This window comes from Lissotriton vulgaris, chromosome 2_1 (genome assembly GCF_964263255.1).
Source record: "Lissotriton vulgaris chromosome 2_1, aLisVul1.2, whole genome shotgun sequence".
NCBI classification, from domain to species: domain Eukaryota; kingdom Metazoa; phylum Chordata; class Amphibia; order Caudata; family Salamandridae; genus Lissotriton; species Lissotriton vulgaris.
Window position 1 is genome coordinate 763985556 of NC_141687.1, and position 26807 is coordinate 764012362.

Consider the following 26807-nt stretch of genomic DNA (forward strand, 5'->3'; position numbering starts at 1 on the left):
ACAACGATCTCTGCTGCAGGTGCCTTAACCCCATAAGATATTTTAAAATGCAGAATTTGCAACTAATTTAGCATAACAGATTTACTGCTACATTTCTCCTTTGTTGCCAATTTCTTTGTGGCAGAGTTAAAAAAAATAATGTACAAGTTGAGGCCCAGATTTTGCGTTTGGGATGTGTCACTTTTTTGGCCCTTCCCAGACTCATTTGTAAAATATTATAATGTGCTTAATTGCACTCCTGATAGACCTGCTAAAAATGTATGCTAGGTCTTAAGATCTGATGTCACTTCTTGTGCTTTCACTTCCAGTGGTCATGGTTTGAGATGCCACTTCCTGTGATCCTAAGTGTGATGTCTCACGCTGTGATGTCACTTGCATACTGCCCAACTTGGTTAGACACCCACTTCTTTTGTTTAGGACTTGTGCCCATTATGCAACTACTGCTCATCTCCCTTCTCCATCCTCTGCATACCATAGACAAGATCCTTTTGAATCCTCTTTTTTCCAAGAAACATATAAGGCACTGCTTTTTTTTAAAGTGACCTCTGTTTAAAATAGCCCACTTCACATGATGTACATTTATACAAATTAGAACCTACTATTGCTGTGTAGATGAAATATAGATTTAATTAATGCCAGCTGATACAACTGGAGAACAATGATTTTTTGCGATACCCTACATGGGATTGCACCATTTAGAGTCTGAAAAGTACAAACCTTGCTCACAGATTCATTTTCATATGCACTGAAATATTATGATTGTTCCTAAAGATAATTTAATACTTGTATGTATACTTACTTATTTGTTTTAAGTTGGGGCTTGTTTTTGCCAGGTGAAATCATCAGTTCTGGTAGCTTAAGAGGATATATCTGTGATCATGAAATTGTATGAATGCCTTATGTAATATTTTAATGCCTTGTTTGAATAATTTATTCAAGAGTCGCCATTTTATCTTATTTTCTTAGTTAAATAGGTTTATTATTTTATAAAACAGAACTATGTGGGGTAGTATACTTCAATAATTAAGCAATGCAGTAAAAATGAAGATCTATGAGCACCATTTCCGTAACCTTGTTAAGAGACATGAGGTTTTATAAAAAATAAAGCAAAACAGAAAAAAGAAAAAGGAAAGAAGAAAAGATATTGAGATCTTATAATAGTGATATTATATATCTAAATACCAAAGATAATAATCGAAAGTTGTAGCAATTGTATAATAAAAGATGTGAACCTTATGAAAGCAACAATAATTTCTATAAGTAAAATAGACATCCTGGAAAATTGAATTAATACCGTGAAAAATCTGTATTAGGTTATTAGTAGCAGGAAACCACAGTCTGTCACATTTGATTGCGACTGAAGTTGCATGAAGGTGAACTGTATCTAACCTATGATTGTAACACATTAAATTCCACCATTGTTGAATTTGTTTTTTGTTTTGGACTTGGATGCAATAACCTTCATAGCAATCAGCAAGTCTTTTAATTTACCAAGAATGCGATCATGAGACCAAGTATTGTGCAATCCTGCTAGAATGAACTTTTTCTAATGAAAATATCGAAGAAACCATCCAAATGTCTGTTGACCTGCAAGTATAGATTTAGATACATTTTCAGTTTGTTGTATAATCTGTTATAAAAGAAAAATAGAGTTTGCATTCAAGAGACCGAACTTGCAGTGTAGTGAAGTTTTAACCATATCTTATCCCAGAAATCCACCGACCATTTGCAAGCTGAGTCAGATTCCTATATGGTTTCAATTCTAGTTTTAGAAAATGTGAGGAACCAGCCAGTTTATGATAGATGCTATACTATGAAATGAATGACGTATTTTATTATCCGTAGCATTTCAAGGGTCCGAGGGAAGTTGAAATAAATCTGTAAACAATGGATTTATTTTATTGTGCAATAATTGAAACTTTTTGAGCTGTGAGTTTGGTAAGTTAAATTAGCAAGAAGTGTCAGAGAATGCAAGGAGGCTATAATTATGCATCAGCTGTGACACCGTCATTATTCCCCTATCCATCCAATCTTTCCAGTGTAGTACACAGACTTATGTGTAACAGTTTTAGTGTACTAGATTGAACATAAAATGAATTGACCCAAGGACGGGGTATACACCATATATGGTCTCAACAAGTTACAAGGGTGGAGTATAACAGAAGGCATCCAAGTTTTAAGAGTAGAGGACCTATATAATATATGTTAATAAATATGTGAATAGATGAATAAGTGCAAGTTCCAAATCGTACCATAACGTATTTGGGGTGGAGTTAGGAGAAAGTAAAAATCTTTGAATTTGTTTAATGCCAACCGCTTAAAGATGACAAGGAAAATCAGGAAAATTCACTCCACCTTCAGGAGTTTAAGATAAGCAAGGGAAATGCGTGCTTTTGTTAATTCCATAGACCTTTTTTAAGTATTGTGCCGATCCATGAAAACACTGTTTGTGGTATATTAATTGGGAACATCATAAGGGAAAAATTGATCAGAAGAAGCAGCATCATTTTAATTGTATCTAATCTGTTCCACCATGCGAGGTACAAAGGAGACCATTTTTGTGTGTGTGCATTGAGTTTGTCTAATAATTCATTGACATTGGCTTTACAAGTGTGTTGAAATTAATTTCAGTACCAAATACCAAAGACTTGGAAGAATTCCATACAAATCCTGCATGATCAAATTGACCCATAACACTATATATTGAGGCGTAAAACATCTGATTTACGAATATTGAGTTTGTACTCTGAGACTTGAGAATAGAGTTGTAGTTCCTTGAAGAAAGCTGGGATGGATGATTCAGGAGATGACAAACATTAAAATGTCATCCACATAAGCATTACATTTAATATGTTTAATTTTAATGTGAAGATTATAGTATGATGAAGAGGACTGACTTAAAAAAGGATCCAAGGCCAAAATAAAAAGAAGAGGTGATAACAGGCAACGCTGTCTAGTGCCTTATTTCAAAGTAATATAGGATGATTGGGTTTCATTAACATTTATAGAGGATTGAGGGGAAGAATACAGTTGAAACACTAAATCTATAATTTTAGGACCAAATTCATGCCTTTGAAACGCTTTTTTCAAATATTGCCAATTAACCCTGTCAAATGCTTTTTAAGCGTCTAAAGATAATGCTGCCACTGAGTACTGTAGTTTAGTAGCTTTATTAATTATGTTGAGAAAAGTGCGAGAATTAGCAGAAATATTGCATCTTTTAACAAAAAGCGTGTAAAACTAATAAATGTCTAGTAGCAGTTTCTGATCTAAGAGCACGAGCTTTAGCAAACATTTTACCACCTGTGTTGATGCTAGAGAGTGGCCTGGAATTTTGACACTGCATCAGATATTTTACTTTTTTGGGAGTGAGCCCTATCCTGGCCTCCGTAAAGGACCCTTCAGAGAAATTAGAAGAGGAAAAAGGGAAATAAGTCAATATAGAAGGGGAAGTAACACATTTGAGAATTGTAAATTAATTCTACTGTGTAAACCATCAGGTCCAGGTGATTTACCGTAGCCAGTGCCTGGATTGTGAATGCATTCTCTAAAGAAGGAAGACTTAAGGGGAGAGGAATGGCCTTATGGAAGGACAAGAAATAATCATTTAATAGTGTCAGAAGGAGTAGTATCGGGAAGATACAAATTTGAATAATATTGGAGAAAAAGAATGAAAGTCTTTGCATTTTATAGACTGTAGATCCTTGTGAATTGAGAATAGAATAGAATTGACATTTGTCTTCTCTTTTTTTAAATCTTAAGTAATTGGCCAGGCGTTTACCAGATCGATTCCTGCCTCTATAACACTGAGCCTTAACTTTTAATAAATAACTTGAAGCCCTATTTGTGAAGTTTTTATTAAATTTTATCTTGGCTTTGATAATTTCCTCTAAGTTTTTTTGTTTATCATGTTTTGCCATGTAAAATTTGTGTTTTAATGTTTTCATTTTGTGTTAAAGTTCCAAAGCTTCTTTTACAGCTGTCTTTTCCCTCAGGGACACATAATTGATAATAAATTCACTGGAAGCAGCTTTAAGGGCGTCCCAAACCATATGCATTGCAATAGTATCATTCATAATAAAGGCAATAAATACATGAGCAAATTGTACTAAAAAAGCTGGGTCACCCAAAGTGTTGTTAAACCTACTGTGTGAGGATTTAGATCTATTGTGTAACAGGCCAAACTCTGACCAAACTGGAGCATGGTGTGTAGGAAATGGCCCTTTTTTGATATGATAACCCCACTTTTTGCCTGCCATTTAATGCAGTTTTGACTGAAGTGCAATGAGTTCATGCTAACCAGGTCACCAGTGCTTTTCCCTAAAACAAAGTACGTATTCCCCAATTGTCAAGCTCTTTAGCACCTCTTGAAGTCCCTAGTAAGTTGTACATCTGGTAACTAGGGCATGAGTACCTAAGAGGGTCCCTAATTTCTGCAGCATATATTGTGCCACCCTAAGGGACCCACCACAAAAACCCATGCAGACTGCAATTGCAGGCCACATAAAATGGTGCAAACAAGTGTGAAGACCAAAACACACAAAACTCTTCATTCATATAAATCTAATATTTACAATAAGTCCATTAATTAGAGACCCCCACAGACCAAGAATATTTTTATAAAATAATTTTTAGTTCACTTATTTATCAAGATACATAAATCTATATGATTTTCTATGCATTTTTCTTAATTTTCATATATAATGCATGAGGCATCACAAACATTCAATAAAACAAGACCTGAGCAGAGCACAGTGATATTGTAGGGTACCTATAAGTAAATATACATGTAACCACCCCAACCACCACATAAGGAAAAAAAACAACAAAAACTGACAATAAGCTAGACAAAACAAATTATGACAAAATACAATATATAACAAAACAAACTAGGAAAAAAAGCGCCAACGCGTGTTTCGGAGATCCCATGTAGATCAACAAGCTCCTTCTTCAGGGAGAAATTTATTTGCATGTTTTAGAAATAACCATATCTTGGCTGTAAACCCATATTCAAATAGGTACCGGGCTTCTTTCACAATAGAGCATTGGTTTGAAATAAATCCCAATACAAGTAGGAATTAGATGAGCGCAGGCTTCGTACATCCTCGATTAAGAGTTCATGGGATAAACAGAAAAAGCTCTTGAATGGGGGCCAAAGATGTGGTATGAATAGTTTCCTGTAAATAATGAATCATGAGTGATTCATGTGTCTAAAAACGGCACATGGGCATAGAACAATTTTAATGGACGTGATTGTATTTGGTAGAGCAGCTCCTGTGTCCGGCAGTCAGTTATTTAGGCTCAGTGCCACGATGAAATTTTGACGCAACGTGGAAATATTGTCACCACAAGTGGAGTCGAGGTCCTGCCTATAATACGGGGGTCCAAAGCTGAATACACAGGTTGTGTATTCAGCTTTGGACCCCTGTAGTATAGGATGGACTTATTGCAGATATTAGATTTATATGTGTGAGGGGAGATTTGTGTGTTTTGGTCCCATTTCCCTGGTGTCTTCCTCACTCATTCAGTTTTTTCAGTGTCCCTCTTCTGTTTATTGTTGCAAATAAATGTGAAAACACGACATGGTGTACACCCTAGGTACTCAAAGTACGGCCCGCGGGCCATTTGCAGACCTTCAGGTGCGGCCCCCCTGTGGAAAACAACGGTTAACGCACGTAGTCAGCAGCCTTTGTTCTGCCTGTTGTTCATTCCTCGGGACCGCATTCATGCTAAACAAAAAAAAACGCAATCAAAGAAGCATGCTCAAGAAATTAGTGATTCGCCTCCTTACATGTACCCCCTCCCCTTCTTGCTCAGTGACGTGAGATGTAGGGGCTCTAAGAAGGGGTGACAATGCAATAAAGCCTCGTTCACAACTGAATGGTTTTTTAGCAACGTGTGAAGTACTTGGGTGTGGCTGGCAGCTCAAAAACTGTCTGTGTGTTTGCCCCGGAAAACTGTCTCAGCCCGGGCTGGCACACATTGGGGGAGCTGAAGCCCTTTGAGCCATTTGGGCGTCGCGCGTATGGCATGCAGGTTGCTGGCTTTCCTTTCCAGCCCAGCATAGACATCAGCACCAGCCACTGGGGGTGGGGTGGGGGTTGGTGGACTACTGCTGCGGTGCAGATCTTAAACCTCACTAACCAAACACCTATAGTCGCAGCCACGTAGGTGGTCCGTCATAAATATAAGTCCGTCATATCCGTGCGACTGGCCTTTTCAGCAGCATCAATCTGTGCAAGTTTTGAACCTTCCCAAGGTAAAGGTGTGCTTTTTATCCATGTTACCACAACATGCCTGGCCAATAGTTCTCCCTCCTTCACCTCCCAATGAGGACATGTGATTATAGTGCCTTCTGAATAAGATTCCTTTATTTTAGGCTACGAGCCTCCCTGGTACCAACCTGGTTTCCCTCCTTAGAGCTGGCAGGCCTCTGTAAACATTCCTAGATTACTGTTTAAAGCATGCTGTGATTCTGGCTTTTTCTTCAAGCAGGTCTCTTAGAAATGTGGTAGTGGTGCGAAGCATGGTGTTCATGGATGCTCAGTGACATTCAGTGTGTTTTATAGGTACTGTGTCTGTAGCACCACGGTAGCCACTGAGTTACCGCTTTACACATTGAGTAGGAATGCATCCAAGTGTGACCCAGTGACGTGTGCCTTAGTAAGGGCGAAATTGACTCATAATTGATTCCCGACCCAGCTGTAGATTGGGGGCGACCATGAATTAATCAATGAAATTATTGGACCTACATTTATACAACTCGACCAGCAACTCAAACGGCATCTCCGAACTTGGAAGAGTATATGTAAGATTAACTGACCTAGATTAATCTTACTGGAAATAAACACGTTTTAATTGTTTTTCTCAAAGGTGCAGATCCAGGGTTGTAATATCCCTGTCACATGTAGTGCTGCTTCCGATCTATACCTAGTTAAATGTGCAGCCCCTGAACTCATCTGTGCCATTTCACACGCACGGTATAGTGAACTCGCACCCTTGCTCGTACATTCCAGCTAAGTGATGCATCAGTGCCTCATACAGCACACTGCCTCTGCACCCCTGCCCCATACAGTACATCTCATCGACCATCGGTGCCTCATGAACCTTACAGCACAGGGCATTGACATCCCTACCCTATACACCACAGCCATACCCGCCTCATGCACCATACAGTCAGGGCTCTTGCATTCCTGCCTTGTACACTGAAGATTTGTTTTTACTTTAGTAGATGCGCCCCCGCGTTGCCCCGCCCCTCCCGTCCCCATCCGCAGGCTCATCATTGCGGGCCTCTGCCACAAGGCAAACTGTAATTTTGGCCCCCGAAAAAAAGTTTGTGAGTACCCTTGGTGTACCCCCTGTTTGCCATGCCTACACATACTGCATGCAATATAAGTAAGTGACCCCTACTGACCTAATAGCCCTAAGGCAGGTATCTTTATATTACATGTGAGGACATATCTGCATGAGTAGATCTGTCCTTGTGCTATCTAGTTCAGTTGCTAGATAGTACAAGTGAACAGGTAAGCCATCTTAAGTATATGCACTGGATACTGGTCATTACGAATTCTCCAGCTACAAGATGGCTTCCCTGAAACCTATGGTGTTTGGTATCAGACACCTTGTTTTAATAAATCCCAACTGATGCCAGTAGTGGACTTAATAAAACATGCACCCAGAGGGCACCCAAAGGTGCCCCCTGAAAACCTCCCAGCCTCTAGTGTGCTGGCAGACTGATATTGACCAGCCTGACACCTCAGACATGTTTCTCAACCTTCTGAAGTTGAGAGCCTGCGCTCACTGAGGCCAGAAACAAAGCCTTCTCTGGAGGTAGGTGTTTACACCTCCTCCGGCAGGATGGCTAGTGATTTAGCATACCAAGTCCAGGCGCTTCAAACCCCCTGCTGCCTTTGATATGCGACCCTGGCTTCCCTTACACCTTTGAGATGCTACCCCCTGCCCTTAGGCCGATTTCCCACCAGCTAAGCAGGAAATTAGCCATGCAAGGAGACGTAGGCCAATTTCCCACCAGCTAAGCAGGAAATTAGCCATGCAAGGAGACGTAGTGCTCTACCAGGCAAGTCACACCCCTAAGTTGTGCTTCCTGATGTGCCCCATGAAAGAAAGATTCCACCGTCTTGATTTAGGTGGAATAAAGAACTCTTGGAAAGGGTTATTAATGCCAGAAACCGGTCCTGGGAAGCTTGATTCCGGTCCATGGAAGACATGGCTTGGCAGCTCGGGCTGGACTGTTTCCATGAGGCACAGGGTCAGACTGATTTGTATATGGCCATGTCTGAACTGGGGTGGTGGAGTGAGCTAAAGAACGGTGATGGATTAAGCCCAGATCAGTTGACTGGGGGTGAGTGTTTGTATTGTCAACGCTCCGTCCATAATCACCTTTGGTTTTTCAGGGTTATTACACCCAATCCCCACAAGAAGTGGTCATATAGTGGTTGTAGTGACCCCAAGGGTACGTAGCCCATTGACCACTACCCTTCATTCCTCTTAAGGCCCCTCAATTTAGTATTTAGGTGGAGAACGGAGTACAGCCTATGGATGTTCTAGGCAAACCCCTGCCTGACTGCTCTTGTCTCCACTATCATGGAGTACCTGACTCATCCTGCAGCTGTGCACCGTCCAAAACTTGTAGAGCTGCCAGCACTTCGCAAACCAACCAGCATCTCCCTTGAAGTGGAGGAGCCACTTCCCTGCAACCTGCAGGCACCATCCGCAACGTCCAGTTCACCGTTCTGCTGGCCACTGGGTCCACCGACATAGCAGCACCCTTAAGGAGGTCAGCATGCTCCAGAGTATCAGATCGATCTCCCTACCAAGTTTGCAGACACCAGGACCCACCATGCACAAATACCCGGGGAACCTGCCCCCTTGCAGCAACCAATGCTTGTTTGAAGTCCAGTCTGGACTCCGGCCACCGAGGACATCAGCATCGCAAAGGCTAGCACCAAGAGTTGCCCAGATGTCCTATTTGTCCCATTCTGAAGATCTGACCGATATCTGTGAGTGACTGTTACGCAAGGACCCTGCTCTCCAAAAATCCTCTGCACCCGAGCTCCACTGCCTGGGTCCACGAACACGAACTGTGCCCCTTTGTTCCTAAGACCCTCACAAACTGAGCCCCCTATTGTGAGCTCCCGGGCTTATCCCCAAGCCCCCTCCCCGCCCCTCTGTAGCCTTTTTCTAGGTGGTCCCCCTCTTTGCCTCCGGTGTAGCCCGCAAGGCTGCCAACCCATCCAGTACCTCTGCACCTAGGCACTCCAAGGCAAGTTAACCCAAACTGCGAGCGGTTCTTGGGACCTTCGCCCCTTAACACCTTTTGTCATAAAGGGGACCCTTGAAATACTATTGCAAGTATCTGTATGCAGTATATGTTTCTTTCTCCATAGAAAAGCTTTACAGTGTAAAAACCCATTTGTGCGACAATTTTACTTACCTGTGAAAATTGATAACTTGAAAAGTACTAGCCAGTAACCAAGTTCTTGATGTTGATATATATATATATAAAAATACCTGTTATTTTTCTAAATTGGTCCTGATTTTCTTTTTGAGTGTGTCTCTCATTTATTGGCTCTGTGTGTCCAACTAATGCTTTAACACTATCCTCTGCTAAGCCTAAATGACTTGCCCAAAGAAAGCTTTTGAGATTATTAATTTAAGACTCGTCTGGACTTTCTACATCGTGTACCTCCTTTTGGTACACTACATAAAAGCCAGCTTCCTACACTGAATCGTTTTACTAATGGAAAGGTAGTCTATCCTTGATTGAGATTGGTGTAATGAAGAATTGAAAGTATACTCTCTAAGGTCTGGGTTAATTAATCTTCATGCATCTATTAAATAACTATGGGACATTACCTTCTGAAAAGAATTGTGTGGTATTGGGAATGAATGTAACCATCGAATGTCTGTCTAAGAAGAGATCTGCTATCTGATTCCAATCACCTCCAATTTGAAATTAACAGTAGGGTATTTTAAAAGCATCTGTGATAAAGTAGACCGTAATTGGGGGATCTGGATTATTGGTTCCACATACATTGCTAAACCGATTTCAGTATTATTGATTTTAAGAAATCAATTGTACAGTTAAATGTTAATGACATAAAATAGCAACTCCAGCCTTGTTACCGGAAGCTGGAGAATAGTAAATATCCTCATCCCACTGTGTCCGAAGTTTACATAGGTCACTCTCCAATAAATGTGTTTCTTGTAATAGAACCAATTGGCCTTTCATTCTTTGCAAATGAGCAATGAGCAAAAGTCATTGTCTCTTAAAAAGGTTTTTAGGCCATTAATGTTCTAAGTAATAACTCTTTGATTCATTTTACAATTGTATGAAAATCACAGTAACATTCACTGTCATAATAGAAAAGAAAAGGCGAGGCAGGAGAAGAAAAGATTAAAATAGGATAAATGGAGAAAGTAATGTAGAAAGCAAAAACGTCAAAAGCAGACCCAGACTGAAGAAAGGTAACATTCAAAAAAGTTACACATTGGAACATATCTAACGGTAACACATATACCAAACCTTGTTTTACCCATTACTGAGCCAGGGTCTGCATATCTTCTTGTAGATGTGAGTGGGTACATCTAAAAGAAGATCCTCAGACCCAGGCTTACTAATGGGTAAAATAAGAACAACAAACTAATAAACAATAAATGAATAATTTCAAAGTAGTTAGTGAAATAAACAGTAAATGGTTAATTACGTATAAAAGAAATGACTCCCTTACCTACACAAAGGATAGATATACCGGTTGTGAAACTAACAACAATAAATAACTGATATCCATAGAACAAGTTTACTTGACAACATATCAGGTCTACAATAAAGGGGATTGAGAGAAGAATCGAGATGGGGCCATGTTTGTTGACGCCGTAACCCCTCCCCCCAATTTTATCTTTTTAAACAAGCAAAGTACTTGCTGAAAACCCAATCTGAAGCTAAACCTCTGGGGGGGGGGGTGTCAAAGTCAAATAATGTAGTCTATTTAAATATTTTTATGTTGTTGTTTTAAAGTGTGTTAATTTATTATTGTGATCTTGATAATTTAGTCTCTCAAAATTGCACCACAAAGTTTCCTTGCAGTCTAAAACGTTGTATTCACTCTGTGCCCAGTTATTACAACCCATTAGTGGCAAAGCCTGTTTCCGTTAGTGTATCGTGCACTAGGATATTTAGACCTTAATATATGCTGTTTTAGTAATTGTATTTTTCTTTTTTGTCCTCAGGAAATGGTAAAGGGGGTGAATCTATCTATGGTGGATTCTTCGAAGGTATTTACCCATGTTTTTCAGTTACATTTTAAGCTATTCAAGCCTGTACCAAAGAGGAGTTGGACAACATAGAATTTGAAATTCAAATATTTGTCTGGTTGCATTTTCATTGTCTTTTCTTTAGAATTTGCCTGGAACAGACAGCTGCATTACAAAGTTGATAATTATTTTTAACAACTTTATTTGTGGATTTTAATGGTACAGACGGATGCAATACATAAAAGCAAAAATTGTCTTGTTGCATAAGTATCTTTTGATGTAAGGAAAACGGATCTAAGCTCATCCCCAACAGGGTACTTTGAATAAAGCAGTGAAGAGTCTAGCTAGCATCATACTTTATTTTTCTTGATTTCTGTAACCATAATTAAAGCTTCACGGCCACATCAATATATTCTCACATTGTTGTTGAGCATGTTTATCTGGATCAGTGACATCTTAGCTACTCCTGATCATTGAATTATTTCTGGTATATACAATTCTGTCATTCTGATGGATACTTATAGTTGCAGATTCCTCCCCTTCAGTATAGTGCCCAGACAGCATACCTGAAACCTTACAGTAGTACTCCTGCACATTGGTAGTTAGAAAATGACCTATAAGCACCACCCCTGCACCCTGATATCATTTCCTTGCTTTCTGCACCTTCAGACATGGATCTGGAGCTAATAATTCATCCCTTTCCCACCACTCTTGAACTCCAGAGAAGACCTCAGTGCTTCACCATGCCTAGAAGTCTCATTCCCCTGATCATGATCTCCAAAAAAAACAATTCTGATCTTGCACCCGACTCTCCTGGTCCATTGGTAGCACAGCATCAGCTAGAGGCCTTCCTCAAAGCCATGCTGTACCTTTTTGGCACTTTACTTACTTCCTCTGCTGCACCTTTGGGCCCCAATGATGCGCGGGGACCTCCTGTTGGACTTCCTCATAGAAGTCTGCCTTTGGTGCTCAGACCCGCCTTGGGTTCCGATCCCAGCTTTAATTTGACTTTGTTTCAAGCTTCATGATCTGCGCCAGTTCCTCTTCTACCATCGCCGTTTTAAAGAAAGCAGGGCCACAGTACATGTCTTTGGCCTGTTTGCCCCAGTATGACCATTCTAACAACAATTCCCCGCACCCTCCAGGACTGGTTGGGGTTGCCAATACACACACCACCAGCTCACACTACCAAACAAGCACACTTTCCAGCCATTTAGGGGCTGAGGCTTTGTTTCCCAAAGGCAACATCCTGAACAACGTGCAGTTCAGTCCCCTACTCCACCTGCTGCTTTAGCTGCATATCTACTCTAGTGTGTCCTTCCAGAGACACAGCCACCTCGTCAGAGGCAGAAGCCAGCATTTCACCAGGGCTGGCATGTAATCACTTTGGACAAGTCGGTCCTCCAAATTGTCCAGCGAGTGTAAGTCCATCAATTTCTCCCCACTCCGCCTCACCTTCCACCACCTTCAGAGTGGCTAACTAAGGAACACCTGTCCATTTTGTGGCATAAAGTGCTGGCCTTTTTGACTAAAGAGGCCAGAGGGAGGGTTCTATGGTCGGAAGAAGGAACTGGATGTTACTCCCATTACTTCCTGGCAGTCATTAACCCCCTCCGGATGACATAGTTGAAATTCACTATCAACTTGCCGAAGTCGCCCCTGACTCCTTCACACACCCTCCCATTCATCAGTGCTATTTTGGTCACAGTTTTGTGCCCTCCTTCCTGAAGTGAGAGTCAGTAAATTTGGGTTATGATCCCATTGTTTCAACTTCAGTTTTGGATCCCATTGAGGATGACTGTGAGGCTGCTGAGATTGCTAGCCTCCTGTAACCTGCAGGAATATTATGCCAGATGACACACAAGAGCTCTGCACTGGAATGTCAAGTTTCAGTGGGCACAGCACCCAAGGGATCTTTGCGATCATGTCCAGATTTCAAAGAAGACTGCAAAAACCCACTGTATTGGCTGCTGCACAGAGATTGGGCAGTTTGCAGACCCCTCTCCTTACTCCATCAAGAGAAGATAGTGGTGATGGATACATGACTTCTGAGTTGGGGCAGCCACTTGGGCGATGTAGAGATCAGAGGGTTGGTCTCCTGCTGAGGTCTGGCTGAATATCACACTTCTGGAGCTACTTGTAATTCGCTTGGCATTGAAAGTTTTTCTGCCCACTATCGGAGAGAGGCTGGTGCTGGTGTTCACAGACCGCACCCCTGTGATGTGATACAGCAAAAAGCAGGGCAGGTTTAGGTCTTGGACCCTTTGCCAAGAGGAATAATGTCTTTGGAAGTAGCTGGAACTTTTAGATGATTTTCCTGGTGGTGCACCACCTGGAAAAAACACCAGTATAGACAAACTAAGGTGTTTGATTTAGCGGATCGGTGCAGAGCATCTCCCAAAAATGGGGAAAACCCTGGCTCAATCTTTTCACTACTGCAAAAAGCGTGCAATATCAGCACTTTTGCTTGCTAGTATTCCTGCAGAGTCTCTTGTGCTCTCTCTCTTTTTCACATAGACTGAAGCTCAGGACTCTTGTAAGCCTTCCCACAGCTACCTCTCCTGCATTTAGTTCTGAAAGACATGGGACGAACATGCCTGGGTCTTCCTAGTGGCACAGGATTGGGCTAAATCTCATAGCAATGAGCCACCTGTCCCCTGATCAGGCTGCCACTTTGGGAGAACCTTATGTTGCAGCAACAAGGCAGGGTTCTACACCCAGGCCAGTGCAGCATCTCCTTGCTTAGAGATTGAGCAGCAGCAATTGACTGCATTTGACTTACCTCCCATAGTGGTTGATATCTTGTTGGTGGCAAGGCGGCCCTCAGCAAAATCGGTTTAAGTTGTCGGTCAGGACAAATTTGAAGCTTGGTGCTTCACCCTCCAGATAAACCCACTTTAAGCCACATTTTCTGAAGTGTTGTTTGTGTTATGTCTGACCCAGCAAGAAATAGTTTTGGGTACAATTAAAATTTGTGTACTCATTCTGCATTTTTGCAGTTGCCAGATCAGCCTTCTTTATTTAAATTGCCTATTAGGATGCGTTTCTTAAAAGGTTTCCGACATTTGTTTACACCAAAGCCTTTTCTGATGCCACAGTGTGACTTGAGCCTAGACTTCACTTGTTTGATGTGTACACTCTTCAAAGCTTTTGACTGTGAAGACCGTCTTTCTCATCGCTGTAATATCGGCTCAGCTTATGAGCGAGGTGTAGTAACTTTTTGGACCCGGGCGTCCTTTCTGCTAAAAGTGGTCAATCCTTTTCATGTGAAATTATCAGCAGTCTTTACTCCACCTCTACCCTCCAAGGAAGAGGAGCAACAGCATTGTTTAGATCCCAAGAGAGCGTTGAGTTTTTGCATCGGTATGGCTCTTACAGATTGAAACTCTAACTGCAGATTCCTCGCCAACCCTCCAGCCTCCTCATTCTATCAACCGCACTCTTTTTCATTTAAAAAGGAACCAGATTTAGGGATCTGCACAGTGGTCATGCGAATATAGTGATGGGCTCTGTGGGTGTGAACAGCATAGAAAGAAACTGACTTCCGCTCGCACAAATGGTGCATAACATAGCCTATCTGCTTGCAGGATCTTGCTGTAAAAGTATTTGGATCTAATCTGACGCCTGAGTAATATTCTAAACGTGAGGAATCTGCGCTTAGATAGAGATTCCACTCGAAAGTGATTTATCGAAGATGAGTTAACTTGTTCTTCCAGGTGTGGCTTCTCCCCTCACATATGTCATAAAAGGTGTCCATTCAAGATTTTGCTATCTATTAAGACAGTTTGCTGTCAATGTTTAGTTTTCTCATAGGTGTTCTGAGTAGATATCGACTTTCTTATCCAGATTAGCCCACAAATAGGACCTGCTGGCTCTATTGGAGTGGAATTCTATAGAGACACTGTACCTAATTCTTTGTCATCTCTAACCACTCTTTAAGTAACTAAACATGGCTCTGAAATGTTATGGGGTGTGAAGTACCACCACATTAAAAACTTTGTAGGAGTTTCCCATGTATTGAGTGCGTATTTGTGATAGTCATTTAGAAAGGTTCAGCAGTCTTGTACATTTGTGGGACACCCTTTTTAGGTCCCGCCTACGCAGCGCGCATGCGCTGCATAGGAGTACCTTAAGACGTTGCTCTGCTCTTTTTGGAAGCACATACTCGTGCTTGTGGAGGCATCCACCTCGCGGGAGCGAGCAGGGGCGTGCCACAAGCACGAATATGTGCTTCCAAAAATCAGACTGCTCTCCCAAGCGCGCACCTCTCTCCTCACCCACACGTCCCGTCCACTCACTCGCTCCGCCCTCTCCGTCTCAGCGTCTGTTCACCTTTCTGTGATTCTGGGCAAGTCACTTAATCTACCTGTGTCTTCCATGTACTACGCCAGCAATATTATTTGGATGTCAATGGAGCATCTCTCTTGTCTCCCTTCCTCGCGCTGCATCTCTAGATGTGTCCCGCTGCCGTCTTGCGCCCTCTGCGCCTGGCCGCCTCCTCTCTCACTCTGCTCACAATCCCAGCTTTATTGACATGATTGAAATGCAAGTATTGCCAATTACTTACAAATTGAATTGGATAGATGCCGATTCGGAGCGTGGCCAGCATCTTTCTCCTGCCTGCTCCACCACCCTCACAGAACCTTGACTGTTTACACTGATCATACAGCCTCAACCAGCAGCATTGATGTGTGCATGGAACCCTGACCGGCCACATCCCACCACTGCATGGAGCTGTGACAGACTGCAGCACCCCTGCAGTCCTCAGTGGTTTAGGGCGCCACAGCACTTCTGCCCGAGTGCCCTTCATAGTCGTGATAATCCCATGCAGTGAGACCCCATCACCGTCTGCATATTGGAGCTGCCTCAGGCCACCTTATGATCTACAAACCCAGTCTGCACGTCAGCCAGAGGCATCACCGCTACCAGCCTCGGCACCACCAGCTTGTGTCACTATACTGCATCCACACTACCCTTGACATCAGGAAACCAAACAGCAAACTTGCCAGACCAGCGTGAGATTCCTCACAGCTGGCCACCTCATCACTGCTGGTAAGTAGGAGCACATAGTAGTTGCCTGGTCCGGCCTGCCAGCCTGTGTGCAGGCCGATCAACAAAACTGTCCCTTAGAACATCAGAGAACCATTGCCAAAGGCAATAGCCCTAGCTTGTTGTAAGTGTAATGTTATGTGTTGTATTGAATATCTGGATGCACTGACGGGAGCAGCAAAATACCAGTCTGGCTGCACACTATGCTACATACAGATTTTCAGTTTACATGTTTTAAGCCAACATTTTAATTACATTGGCCACGCCCCTTAGAGAGACCTTTCCAGTTTTTGCACCCCATTTAAAGCCTTCCAGGACACCCGCTTTTAGTTCTACCCGCAATGTGTCCACACAAACTGAGATGCTGCGCCCTCTAATCCATGTTGACACATTTTTAATTTATGTGTTATTAAGACACTAAAACATTTACAATATTGCCCCAAAGTATCGGAGCTCACCAGTGAGATCCAGTGTTTCTCATCTCCGGCCATGCTTGTAACTCGGAGTGACTGCCTGCAAGTACCATGCTAGTGTTCTTTTACGCAACGTATTTTTCAGAGTTCTCACAAGTGCAAAGGAGCAATAAAAATAGGACTATGTCTCCCCAGCTAAGCTTCCAAAGCGAGGCTGCTACAGAAGCCTGGGAGCGGTCTCGTCTTGATTAGTAAACACAGAAGCAGCACATTAGTTTTCCAGGCTAGGAGAGAAACTGCTCCTTCCTCTGTTACACACTAGTAACAAGAAACCTCCACCACCCTGTTGTGCTTCATTCTCTCATTTCACACTGCTCTTTGGTTCTTGGTTTTTCTATTTTTGTGTTCCTCTTTCCAAAATATATTTTGCGATAACTGGCAGCCCACCCTGCTTTTGCAGGTGTTGTTTTCCTCCAATTAGTTGCTTTGGGTTTTGTATGATAGTGATGTATAAACATAATAAATAAAAAAATGCCATCAGCACTTTTATATTAATGGCATGCGTGGGCGCTTAAAAATGCCAGAGCGTTCACAGTTCTTTGTTTCCTCTTGTAACAAGAGAGGAGCAATGTACACTAGTTAGAACCTTTCAGCCATTTATGAATTCATTTAAAAATTTTAAACTGAAAAACTCAAGTCAATGTGCTATGAAGGAAAGAACAAACATATAATGTACAGAATAGTACCTTTAGCCTTTTCAGAGCTAAAAGCTCCTTTTAACACAAATTTTGCATTATTGGCAATCATGTTTGCATCATGCAGTAAAAAATTCAAATTAAAGTGCAAAAGTAAATATTTAGAAATATCAGTATACATTTTTGTCAATCTATTCATGTAACAATAAAAGACTGTAGGACATGATTATAAAGCTGTCATCTAGGCAGTGTTGCAGCTGTGTCTCTGTTCCCCGTGGTAATTCCAGTGGTAATTCCTCATTCTAAGTCCTCTACACAGTTCTGTAGTTGCTTCTTTGGTCCTGTCAGAATTTACTCCATTCTACCCTCTAGACAGTGTTGCAGCTGTGTCTCTGTTCCAAGTGGCAATTCCCCATTCTAAATCATCTAGGCAGTTTTGCAGCAATGTCTCTGTTCCCAGTAACAATTACTTTTTCTTAGTCATCTAATCAATGCTGCTAGCTGCTTCTCTAGTCCAGTGGTAATTCCTCATTCTTAGTCCTCTACACACTGTTTCAGCTGCTCCTCTGGTCCCAGTGGTAATTCCTCATTCTAAGTCCTCTAGCAAAGCTGCAGCTGCTTACTTGGTCCCCATGGTAATTCCTCATTTATAAGTCCTCTAGGGGCAATGCTGCTAGCTTCTACTCTGGCCCGTCAGTAACTCCTCATTCTAAGTCATCTAGGCAGTGCTGCAGCCGTGTTTTTGATCACAGTGGTAATTCTTCACTCTTAGTCCTCTAGGCAAGCTGCTTGCTGCTTTTCAGGTCCCGTTGGCAATTACCCATTCTAAACCCTCTAGACGGTGCTGCTAGCTGCTTCTCTGGTCCTGTAGGTCATTTCTCATTCTAAGCCCTCTAGGCAGTTTTGTTAGCTGCTACTCTGGTCCCGTCGGTAATTCCTCATTGTTGGTCCTCTAGGCAGTGCTGCAACTATGTCTCTGTTCCCATTCGTAATTCCTCATTCTTAGTCTTTTAGCCAGTGCTGCTAGCTGCTTCTCTGGTTCCAGTCGTAATTCATTATTTCTAGTCTTCTAGGCATTGCTGCAAGCTGCTTCTCTGATTCCGTTGGTAATTCCACATTCTAAGTCCTCTGTTCAATACTGATAGATAGCTGCTACCCTGGTCCAGTCAGTAATTCCTCATTCTAAGTCATCTAGGCAGTGCGCCAGCTGTGTCTCTGGTCATAGTGGTAATTCCTCATTCAGTGTTGTTAGCTGTTTCTCTCGCCCCAGTGGTACATCCTCATTCTAAGTACTCTAGGCAGTGCTGCAGCTCTATCTCTGTTACCAGTGGCAATCCCTCATTCTTAGTCCTCGAGGCAGCTCTGCTAGCTGCTTCTTTGGTTTCATCGGTAATTCCACATTCAAAGTCCTCTACACAGTGATGCTACCTGCTTCTCTAGTCTCATCTGTAATTTTTTGTTCGAGGCATGTGGGCTGCTGAATTCATATCTGTGCCTAGATCGCCGCCTAGTGTTGGGTCCGGAATATTGCATTTTGTTGTTTTGGAAGAGTTTTCGAAGTATCACAAGATAGGTGACTCCTCCCCTGGACTATAGTGTGCATGGGCATCCTCAGATTGTTTTTTTCCGCCATTGGGTTCGGATGTTATTCCTACACTCCAACTTCGGAATTGAAAGTAAACTTTTATAAAGGCCAAAAGGCCTTCGAATTCGACGGTATTGTTGCCGCTCGGTACCTCTTGACTCGATAAAGCTTTCCATCTTGAATCGGTCGTCGACGCGGGCCGTTGGGCCTTTTCGACGCCACGTGGGCCTGCTGTCGATGGAAAGGAGCCCGTTTAAAAGATGCCCACAATGCCCCTCCAAGTTCCCGCATACTGACAAGCATCAAGTATGCAACAAGTGCCTTTCTCCAGACCATAAGGAAGAAACCTGCCCAGCCTGCGCCCAGTTTCGGTCGAAGAAAACCATACAGAATCGACGGGCCGCTAGGCAAGAGATGCAGCGACAGGCACCGGAACCAGACAACATCTTCGATGATGAGCAGGAACTTCAAGAAGCTCCAGATTCGGACCTACAGATCGTCACCGTCGAGGACTACTCGGACTCCGCTGACGAGATCCCACCGGGGCACATCGTGAGTACACTGCCCCGACACCTATTACCCCGTTAACAAAGGCTCCGGTCGCGGCATCGTCAAAAGGCCTTAACCAAGATCTAAAAAAAACCTTCGCCATCCAGCTCTGCTCTGAAACCGAAAACAAAACCTTCAGAGACCCCAGGCCCAAGTACCGCAATCCAAAAGAAGGTTCCAGAGCCTAAAAACGTTGTCAACCCGAAGGCCGTCGACCCCAAGAAAAACGTACAGCCTAAAGGCGTCGATCCAAAGAACACCATCGAGCCGAAGAAGGCCGTGCAGCCTAAAAGCGTCGACCCCCTACAAAAACGTCGAGCTGAAGGGCGCCGACCCGAAACAAGCCGCCGAGCCCTAAAAGGACGCTAAGCCGAAGGGCGCGGACACAAAAAAGGACGTCGACCCGAAAAGGCCGGGCGTGCCAAAAGTCGCCGAACCAAAGAAGGTCGCCGACGGGAAGGGTGCCGTATCGAAGCCTATAATCCGGCCGGTGAAGGCTATCGACCCGAAGACCAGTGCTCCAAACACACCAGTCGATCCTAAAAAGACCATTGACTCAGGAAAGGACAGTCAACCAAAAAAGCCTGTCGAGCTCAAGAAACGTGTGGAACCGAAAGACCCGGTCGACTCGAAAAACGGGCCCGAGCCGAAGAAAAGCACTAAGGCACCAAAAGTCGTCGAAGCAGAAGGTGTTGTCGACCCAAACAAGTCACAACCAAGAACAGTGGAGGAAGAATTCTTCCATCCCGATCCAGCAGACGACCAAGCAAAGATATATATTAATCCAGAGACTGGTAAAGTGACAATCCTGCACAGGAAAAAGAGGCCACTGGACACTGACTCTCATTCCCTTATTCCACTTAAAAAGAAGGACTTTTGGACCTCTCCATCTAGACCCTTCATTCCATTCTATCCCATTATGCCCACTACTCCTTTTCCTCCTTACTCTCCTTGTCACTATGGGGGACAATGAGGGGAACACAGGGGAGGGCCCTCTGCCTGATTATGATTATCCACAGGATCCTGAGCCACAAAATGAACCAGGGGAGGAGCCAACTGACCCTTATAACACCCATCCCATCCCTGATGTGTCCTCTTATCCAACTAAGCCTTCATCCACTGATGACCCCATTGTCTTCAACCAATTAATAGACAGGGAAGCACAGTACCACAATGAAGATATGCATAATGACCCTGCAGAGGAAGACTTCTTCTTTGACACCTTCCCTACTTCGGAAAAAAGTGTCAGAACACTTCCTATGCTAAAGGGAGTATTAAAAGACGCACCTGACATATTTAAGGATACAGCCAGGGCACGGGTAATCAATCCCAGGATTGAGAAAAAGTATAGAGCAGCCCCTACAGACCCTACCTACATCAGAGGGCAAATACCATTAGACTCACTAGTGGTGGCTAATGCACGAAAAAGGGCTAACTCACAGACAACGGGGGAAGCCCCCCCCCCCCACCGATAAGGAGTCAAAGATACTAGAAGCCTCAGGTTAAAGGGTAGCAGCACAGGCCTCCAATTCATGGAGGATTGCCAATACACAAGCTTTGCTAGCTCGTTACGACAGGGCACATTACGACCAACTTGAAAGCTTAATGCAACACCTACCTGAGCCTTTTAAAGCCCAAGCTGATGACCTCATACAGGAGGGAAAGTTAATCACAAACTCCTCCATGAAATGTGTGCTTGATGCAGCAGTCACCACAGCCAGGTCTATTAACACTAGTGTTTTACTAAGAAGACATGCATGGCTGCGTATTTCAGGCTTTAAGAATGAGGTGCAGTCCACCATCCTTAATCAACCAGTAAACCAAGACTTCCTTTTTGGCCCTGCTGTTGACACCATTTTAGATAAAATGAAAAAGGACACAGAAATCGCAAAGTCAATGGGAGCATTGCAGTTTCAGCAACACAGAAGTTCCTTTCGACGCTCCTCATACAGGGCAGCTACACGAGGCAATACTTCCCAAACATCATCATCATACAAAGCCAACACACAGTTCCTTTACCAAAAACTCCAACAGAGGAGGTTATCGGGGAAACAATAATAAGAGAAGAGGACGTGGAGGCAATAACACCAGAGCCCCCCCTACCACAAAACAGTGACTTCATCACGCTACCTCCGGACCACCGAACACCGGTCGGAGGCAGACTCCAACAATTCCTACCTGTCTGGAACGCAATTGTCACGGACAGGTGGGTGAGACAAATTATCCAGTATGGTTATTGCCTGGAACTCACTTCTACCCCCCCCAAACATACCACCCAGACACCGTCCTATGTCCAAAGAACACATCACTCTGCTACAACAAGAGGTGAAATGCATGCTGGAAAAGGGGGCCACAGAGCCAATCCCTTTCCAACATCAAGGGACAGGAGTATATTCCCTATACTTCCTTATTCCCAAGAAGGACGGTTCCCTTAGACCAATATTGGACCTCAGACCCCTAAATCAATACATACTGTCAGAGCACTTCCGTATGATCACACTACAGCAAGTGCTCCCACTACTACAGCAAGGAGACTTCCTAGCAACATTGGACCTCAAGGATGCGTATTTTCACATACCCATCCATCCAGCTCACAAAAAATATCTCAGATTCACAATAGAAAGTCAACACTACCAATTCAAGGTCTTGCCTTTCGGGGTAACCACAGCTCCAAGAGTGTTTACAAAATGCTTAGCGACAGTAGCAGCACATCTCAGGAGACAACACATTCATGTGTTCCCATACCTGGTCAATTGGCTAATACAAGCAAAGTCGTACCAACAATGTGCAGAAAACACGTCCCAAACACTCCAGCTGCTACACAGCCTAGGCTTCTCGATAAACTACCCAAAATCGCATCTGCAACCATCCCACATACAACAATATTTGGGAGCCACTATAGATACCTCAGTGGCAAAGGCATACCCAATGTCAGCGAGGATAGCCAGCATGCAGATGCTCATTCGCAAATATCAGACACAAGACTCTCTGCCAGCTCGAGTCTTCATGCAGCTCATAGGCATGATGGCCTCCTGCATATTCATTGTCCCCCATGCCAGACTTCAAATGCGTCCATTGCAGGAATGCCTAGCAAGGCAATGGAACCAGGCTCAAGGACCACTAAAAGACCTAGTGTTGGTGGACCGTCACGCTCACAACTCTCAAACCCTTTCCAAGGGGCGACTGTTCCAAGAGCCGGTTCCACAACTAGTTCTAACAGCGGACGCATCACTGACAGGCTGGGGAGCCCACCTTCTTCACTACACAGTACAAGGGCTCTGGACAACCAAGCAAAAGAAACTGCATATCAGCCAACTAGAGATGTTAGCGATATTCCTTGCCCTGAAAGCATTCCAGAAATACTTTTACAGCAAGACTGTGTTGATCTGGACGGACAACATGACCGCAATGTACTATATCCAGAAACGGGGAGGAACACTCTCCACAGCTGTCCCACTTGGCACTAAGCATATGGAAGTGGGCAATTCCAAAATACATCTTTCTCCTAGCAGAACACCTTCCAGGGAAAGGCAATTCCAAAAGACATCTTTCTCCTAGCAGAACACCTTCCAGGGAAAGACAATCAGATAGCAGACCTGCTCAGCAGGCACAGCCAACAACTACACAAATGGGAGATTCACCCCCAAGTTCTCCAGCCATTCTTCAACGAGTGGGGTCACCCAGAAATAGACCTGTTTGCCACAAAAGAAAACTCGAAATGCCGGTACTTTGCCACCAGGTTCCCACATCCATTCTCACAGGGCAATGCAATATGGATGAACTGGTCCGGCAGATTTGCGTACTCTTTTCCCCCAGCACCACTGATTCCGCTGGTGGCACGCAAACTGCGGCAACAGTCACTCACGCTAATCCTAGTTGCTCCCACATGGGCGAGGCAGCCATGGTACACAACGTTCCTGGAGCTTTCAGTAGTTTTGCAGCGTGAGTCTTTCTGTATTCACTATGCTGTGCATTATTCCGCGGTCTAGTGGTTGGGTCTGGAATCGTAGTCTTTTTTTTTTTTTTTCCGTAGCCCAGGTGGGCGTCGACATCCCACCTTTTGGTGTCCTTCCTGTGACGTCGGCATGCTTCCTGCGGAAGCTCCCACCCTTGGGCGCCATCTTCACATTCTTTTTTCCGCCGTTGGGTCTGGATCGTTCCCGAGAGGGCTCCAGAGATTAGGAGAGAAGAAGCAAGACTCGGGTTTTTGGAGAGAAAAACATTGGAGAAGACTTCACCATCGAAAGGACGACGAAGAAAGAAAAAATGTCAACACAATTCGACGTCCAGAGGAGAATGCGCAATCAGGGGGCCCCCTGAACGCAAGACATGGACAACACACCATTCAAATTCTGCCGCAACTGCCATCATAAGTACGCGCAGAAGGACCAACACCCAGTCTGTAACCTCTTCCTGCCGGTCGACCACGAAAACAAGGACTGCAACGCCTGCTCCGCATTCACACCGAAGACCCTTCGTGTGAGAGAGAGGCAAAGAACAGCAAACTCCACCATGCAGGGCAAGGGCCAACCACCGTCCCTTCAAGACCTGGGACTCTCGACCGACGAGGAGGATTACGCCGCCGAAGAAGACATCGGCTACACGGTCGCAGAGACCGATAATAAGAAGACTACAGAAAAGGTAGGAGACTCAACGCCCCAAAAAGGCCCTAAAGACTCTCAACAGTCTACCCAAGACTCTCGAAAAAAACTAGGGCAAGACCCAGAAAGCGCCGACGCCAAGAACTTCGTCGTCCACAGCAACATCCAGGCCCAGCGGATCCTCACAGAAGGACTCCCTGGCGCCGAGGGACGGCGACCAACCAAAGTCGTCGAAAAGCATCCAAGAAAAGGAGCGCTCGACTCCGAAAACATCTTCGAAGTCGACGATGAGAAACGCAAGACCAGTCTCGACGCCGAAAACCGTCTCGCCGCCGAAACCAGTCTCTACGCCGAAAACCATCTCTACGCCATCTAGCGCGCCAAAGAGAGTGGCACAACCACTCGACGCCGACCAGGCGGCGGAGATGGAAAGAAAGAAGAGGAGACTCGAAGCAGATATGGAGAACATCCTGCAGCGAAAGAAAGATTTCGAAGAAAAAATGAAATCTTACACAATTCCTTCGAGGCCCAAGTCACCAGTAGTACATTTGGTCGAGGAAGAATTCGAGGTAGAACCAGCGTCTGAGAGCTTGGAAGATCTGGCATATCAGGAAGATGATACCCCCTATTACGAAGATGAGGGAGATGACGACCAGAGGGTGTACCAAGAGTCGACATACTAGGATGCACAGGAGGTAGAGTGGCAGGACATCGAAGCTGAGAGTCCAGAAGAGGGAGTGGACACATATCCAGCGAGGCTCTCGCCGCCGGACGACATTGGACTTTACAATGGATGCATCAAGAACGCAGTAACAGCGTTCAGAGTCAAGCTCGAGGAGGAGGTGCCAAAAGGGGATTTCCTAGTAGAAACACTACTCACAATGCACACTAGGAGCCAGTACCTACCAATGCTTGAAAGCATCAAAGGGCAAGGAAGAGAGGCATTCAAGGAGCCTGCTACTTGTAAACCCGTCACGTCAAGGACGGAGAAAAAATACAAGCACTCCTCAAAGGACCCACCCTACATACAGGGGACGGTGGGCATCACAGAAAGAAGACAAGCCTGGCTCAGAATATCAGGCTTTAAACCGGAGGTGCAACACAACATCCTGAACACTCCGTTCAACGGTGAAACACAGTTCGGAGCACCAGTGGACGACAAGCTCTCACAACTCAAAAAGGATAATGACACCGCAAGATCCATGGGGGCCTTGCAATTCAGGGGAGCGAAGAGAGGGATACCGTCACGGAGACCACACAGGAGAGGTGGAAACCAACCGGGAACGTTGCATCAGTTCTTCCAACATTCCCACCAAAGCGACACCCATACGCAACAAGGCCAGCAAAAACAGCAGTGGCAATACCAACATAGGGGCCAGTCCTTTCGTGGGAGGGCGAGTGGACGTGGAAACAGGAGGGGTGGACTGCAAACCACCTCCAAGTGACTCGGCCACATTGATAGTGCACACCCTACAAAAAACTCCAAGGGTGGAGCACAAAAACAAAAAACAGGAGTGTCCCGCACCGAAAGACCACGAGCACGTAACACCAGTGGGAGGAAGATTAAAACGTTTTTTCCAGGAGTGGAGAAGATTACAACAGACAAATGGATCAACAACACAATACAGTACCGGTAGTGCATAGAGTTAGAAAAGACACCACCAAGCAGAAAACCAAAGAAAAGAGCACTAGCAAAGAAGGAACTAGAGCTTCTTCAGAGGGTGGCAGAGGAACTCCTACTAAAGGAAGCTATCGAGCCTGTACCTCCCATGGAAAGGAACAAGGGGGTGTACTCTATGTACTTCCTAGTACCCAAGGTAGACGAAACAATGAGACCCATCCTGGACCTAAGGTTCCTCAACAAATTCATAAAGACACCAAAGTTCCAAATGGCATCCCTGCAAGAAGTACTTCCACAGATACAAACAGGGGACTTCATGGTCACCATAGACCTAAAAGATGCCTACCTGCACATCCCAATGAACAGACGGCACAGACATCTGCTACGTTTTGCAATCCACTCAGATCACTATCAATTCACAGCATTGGCCTTCGGACTAAAATCAGCACCGAGGGTATTCACAAAGTGTCTGGCAGCAGTCGCAGCGCACTTAAGGAGGGAAGGGATGCACGTATACCCTTACCTAGACGACTGGCTAATAAAGGCAAGTCATACAACACGTGCAAACAGCACGCACAAATAGTGACAGACACACTGATGGGCCTGGGTTGCTCCATCCACTAGAAGAAATCCTCAATAAACCCCGAACAGGTCAAGATATTTCTGGGGGCAAAAATCACCACTGTGCAGGGGAAGGTGTCCCCCAGCGAGAAGAGAACGATGGCACTGTTGAAGGAGGCGCGCCTCTACCAGAAGGGGCAAGCTCTGACAGTGAGGACGGTGAGCAAAATGATGAGCATGATGGCCTCATGCATCCACATAGTACCAAATGTACGACTACACATGAGACCACTCCAGGAGTGGCTGCAGGACCAATGGTCACAATCGACAGGGTGTTGGGAGGACCTAGTGGTTGTAACGCACGCAGTGCACGAGAAGATATCATGGTGGAACAAAGGAAACATAACAACGGAGAAGCTTCTAACACCACCAACACCAACAGTGACCATCACCACGGAC

The 26807-nt window shown here is 44.3% G+C and overlaps 1 protein-coding gene across 1 annotated transcript in view; it reads left to right on the top strand.

Moving 5' to 3' along the window:
• The window catches only part of PPIG (peptidylprolyl isomerase G), a 411062-nt gene that overhangs the window by 105874 nt on the left and 278381 nt on the right, over positions 1-26807 (top strand). Inside the window, exon 5 of the mRNA XM_086956077.1 lies at positions 11251-11295. Coding sequence (XP_086812203.1) covers positions 11251-11295 — 45 coding nt within the window. The remainder of the gene's footprint in view (positions 1-11250; positions 11296-26807) is intronic.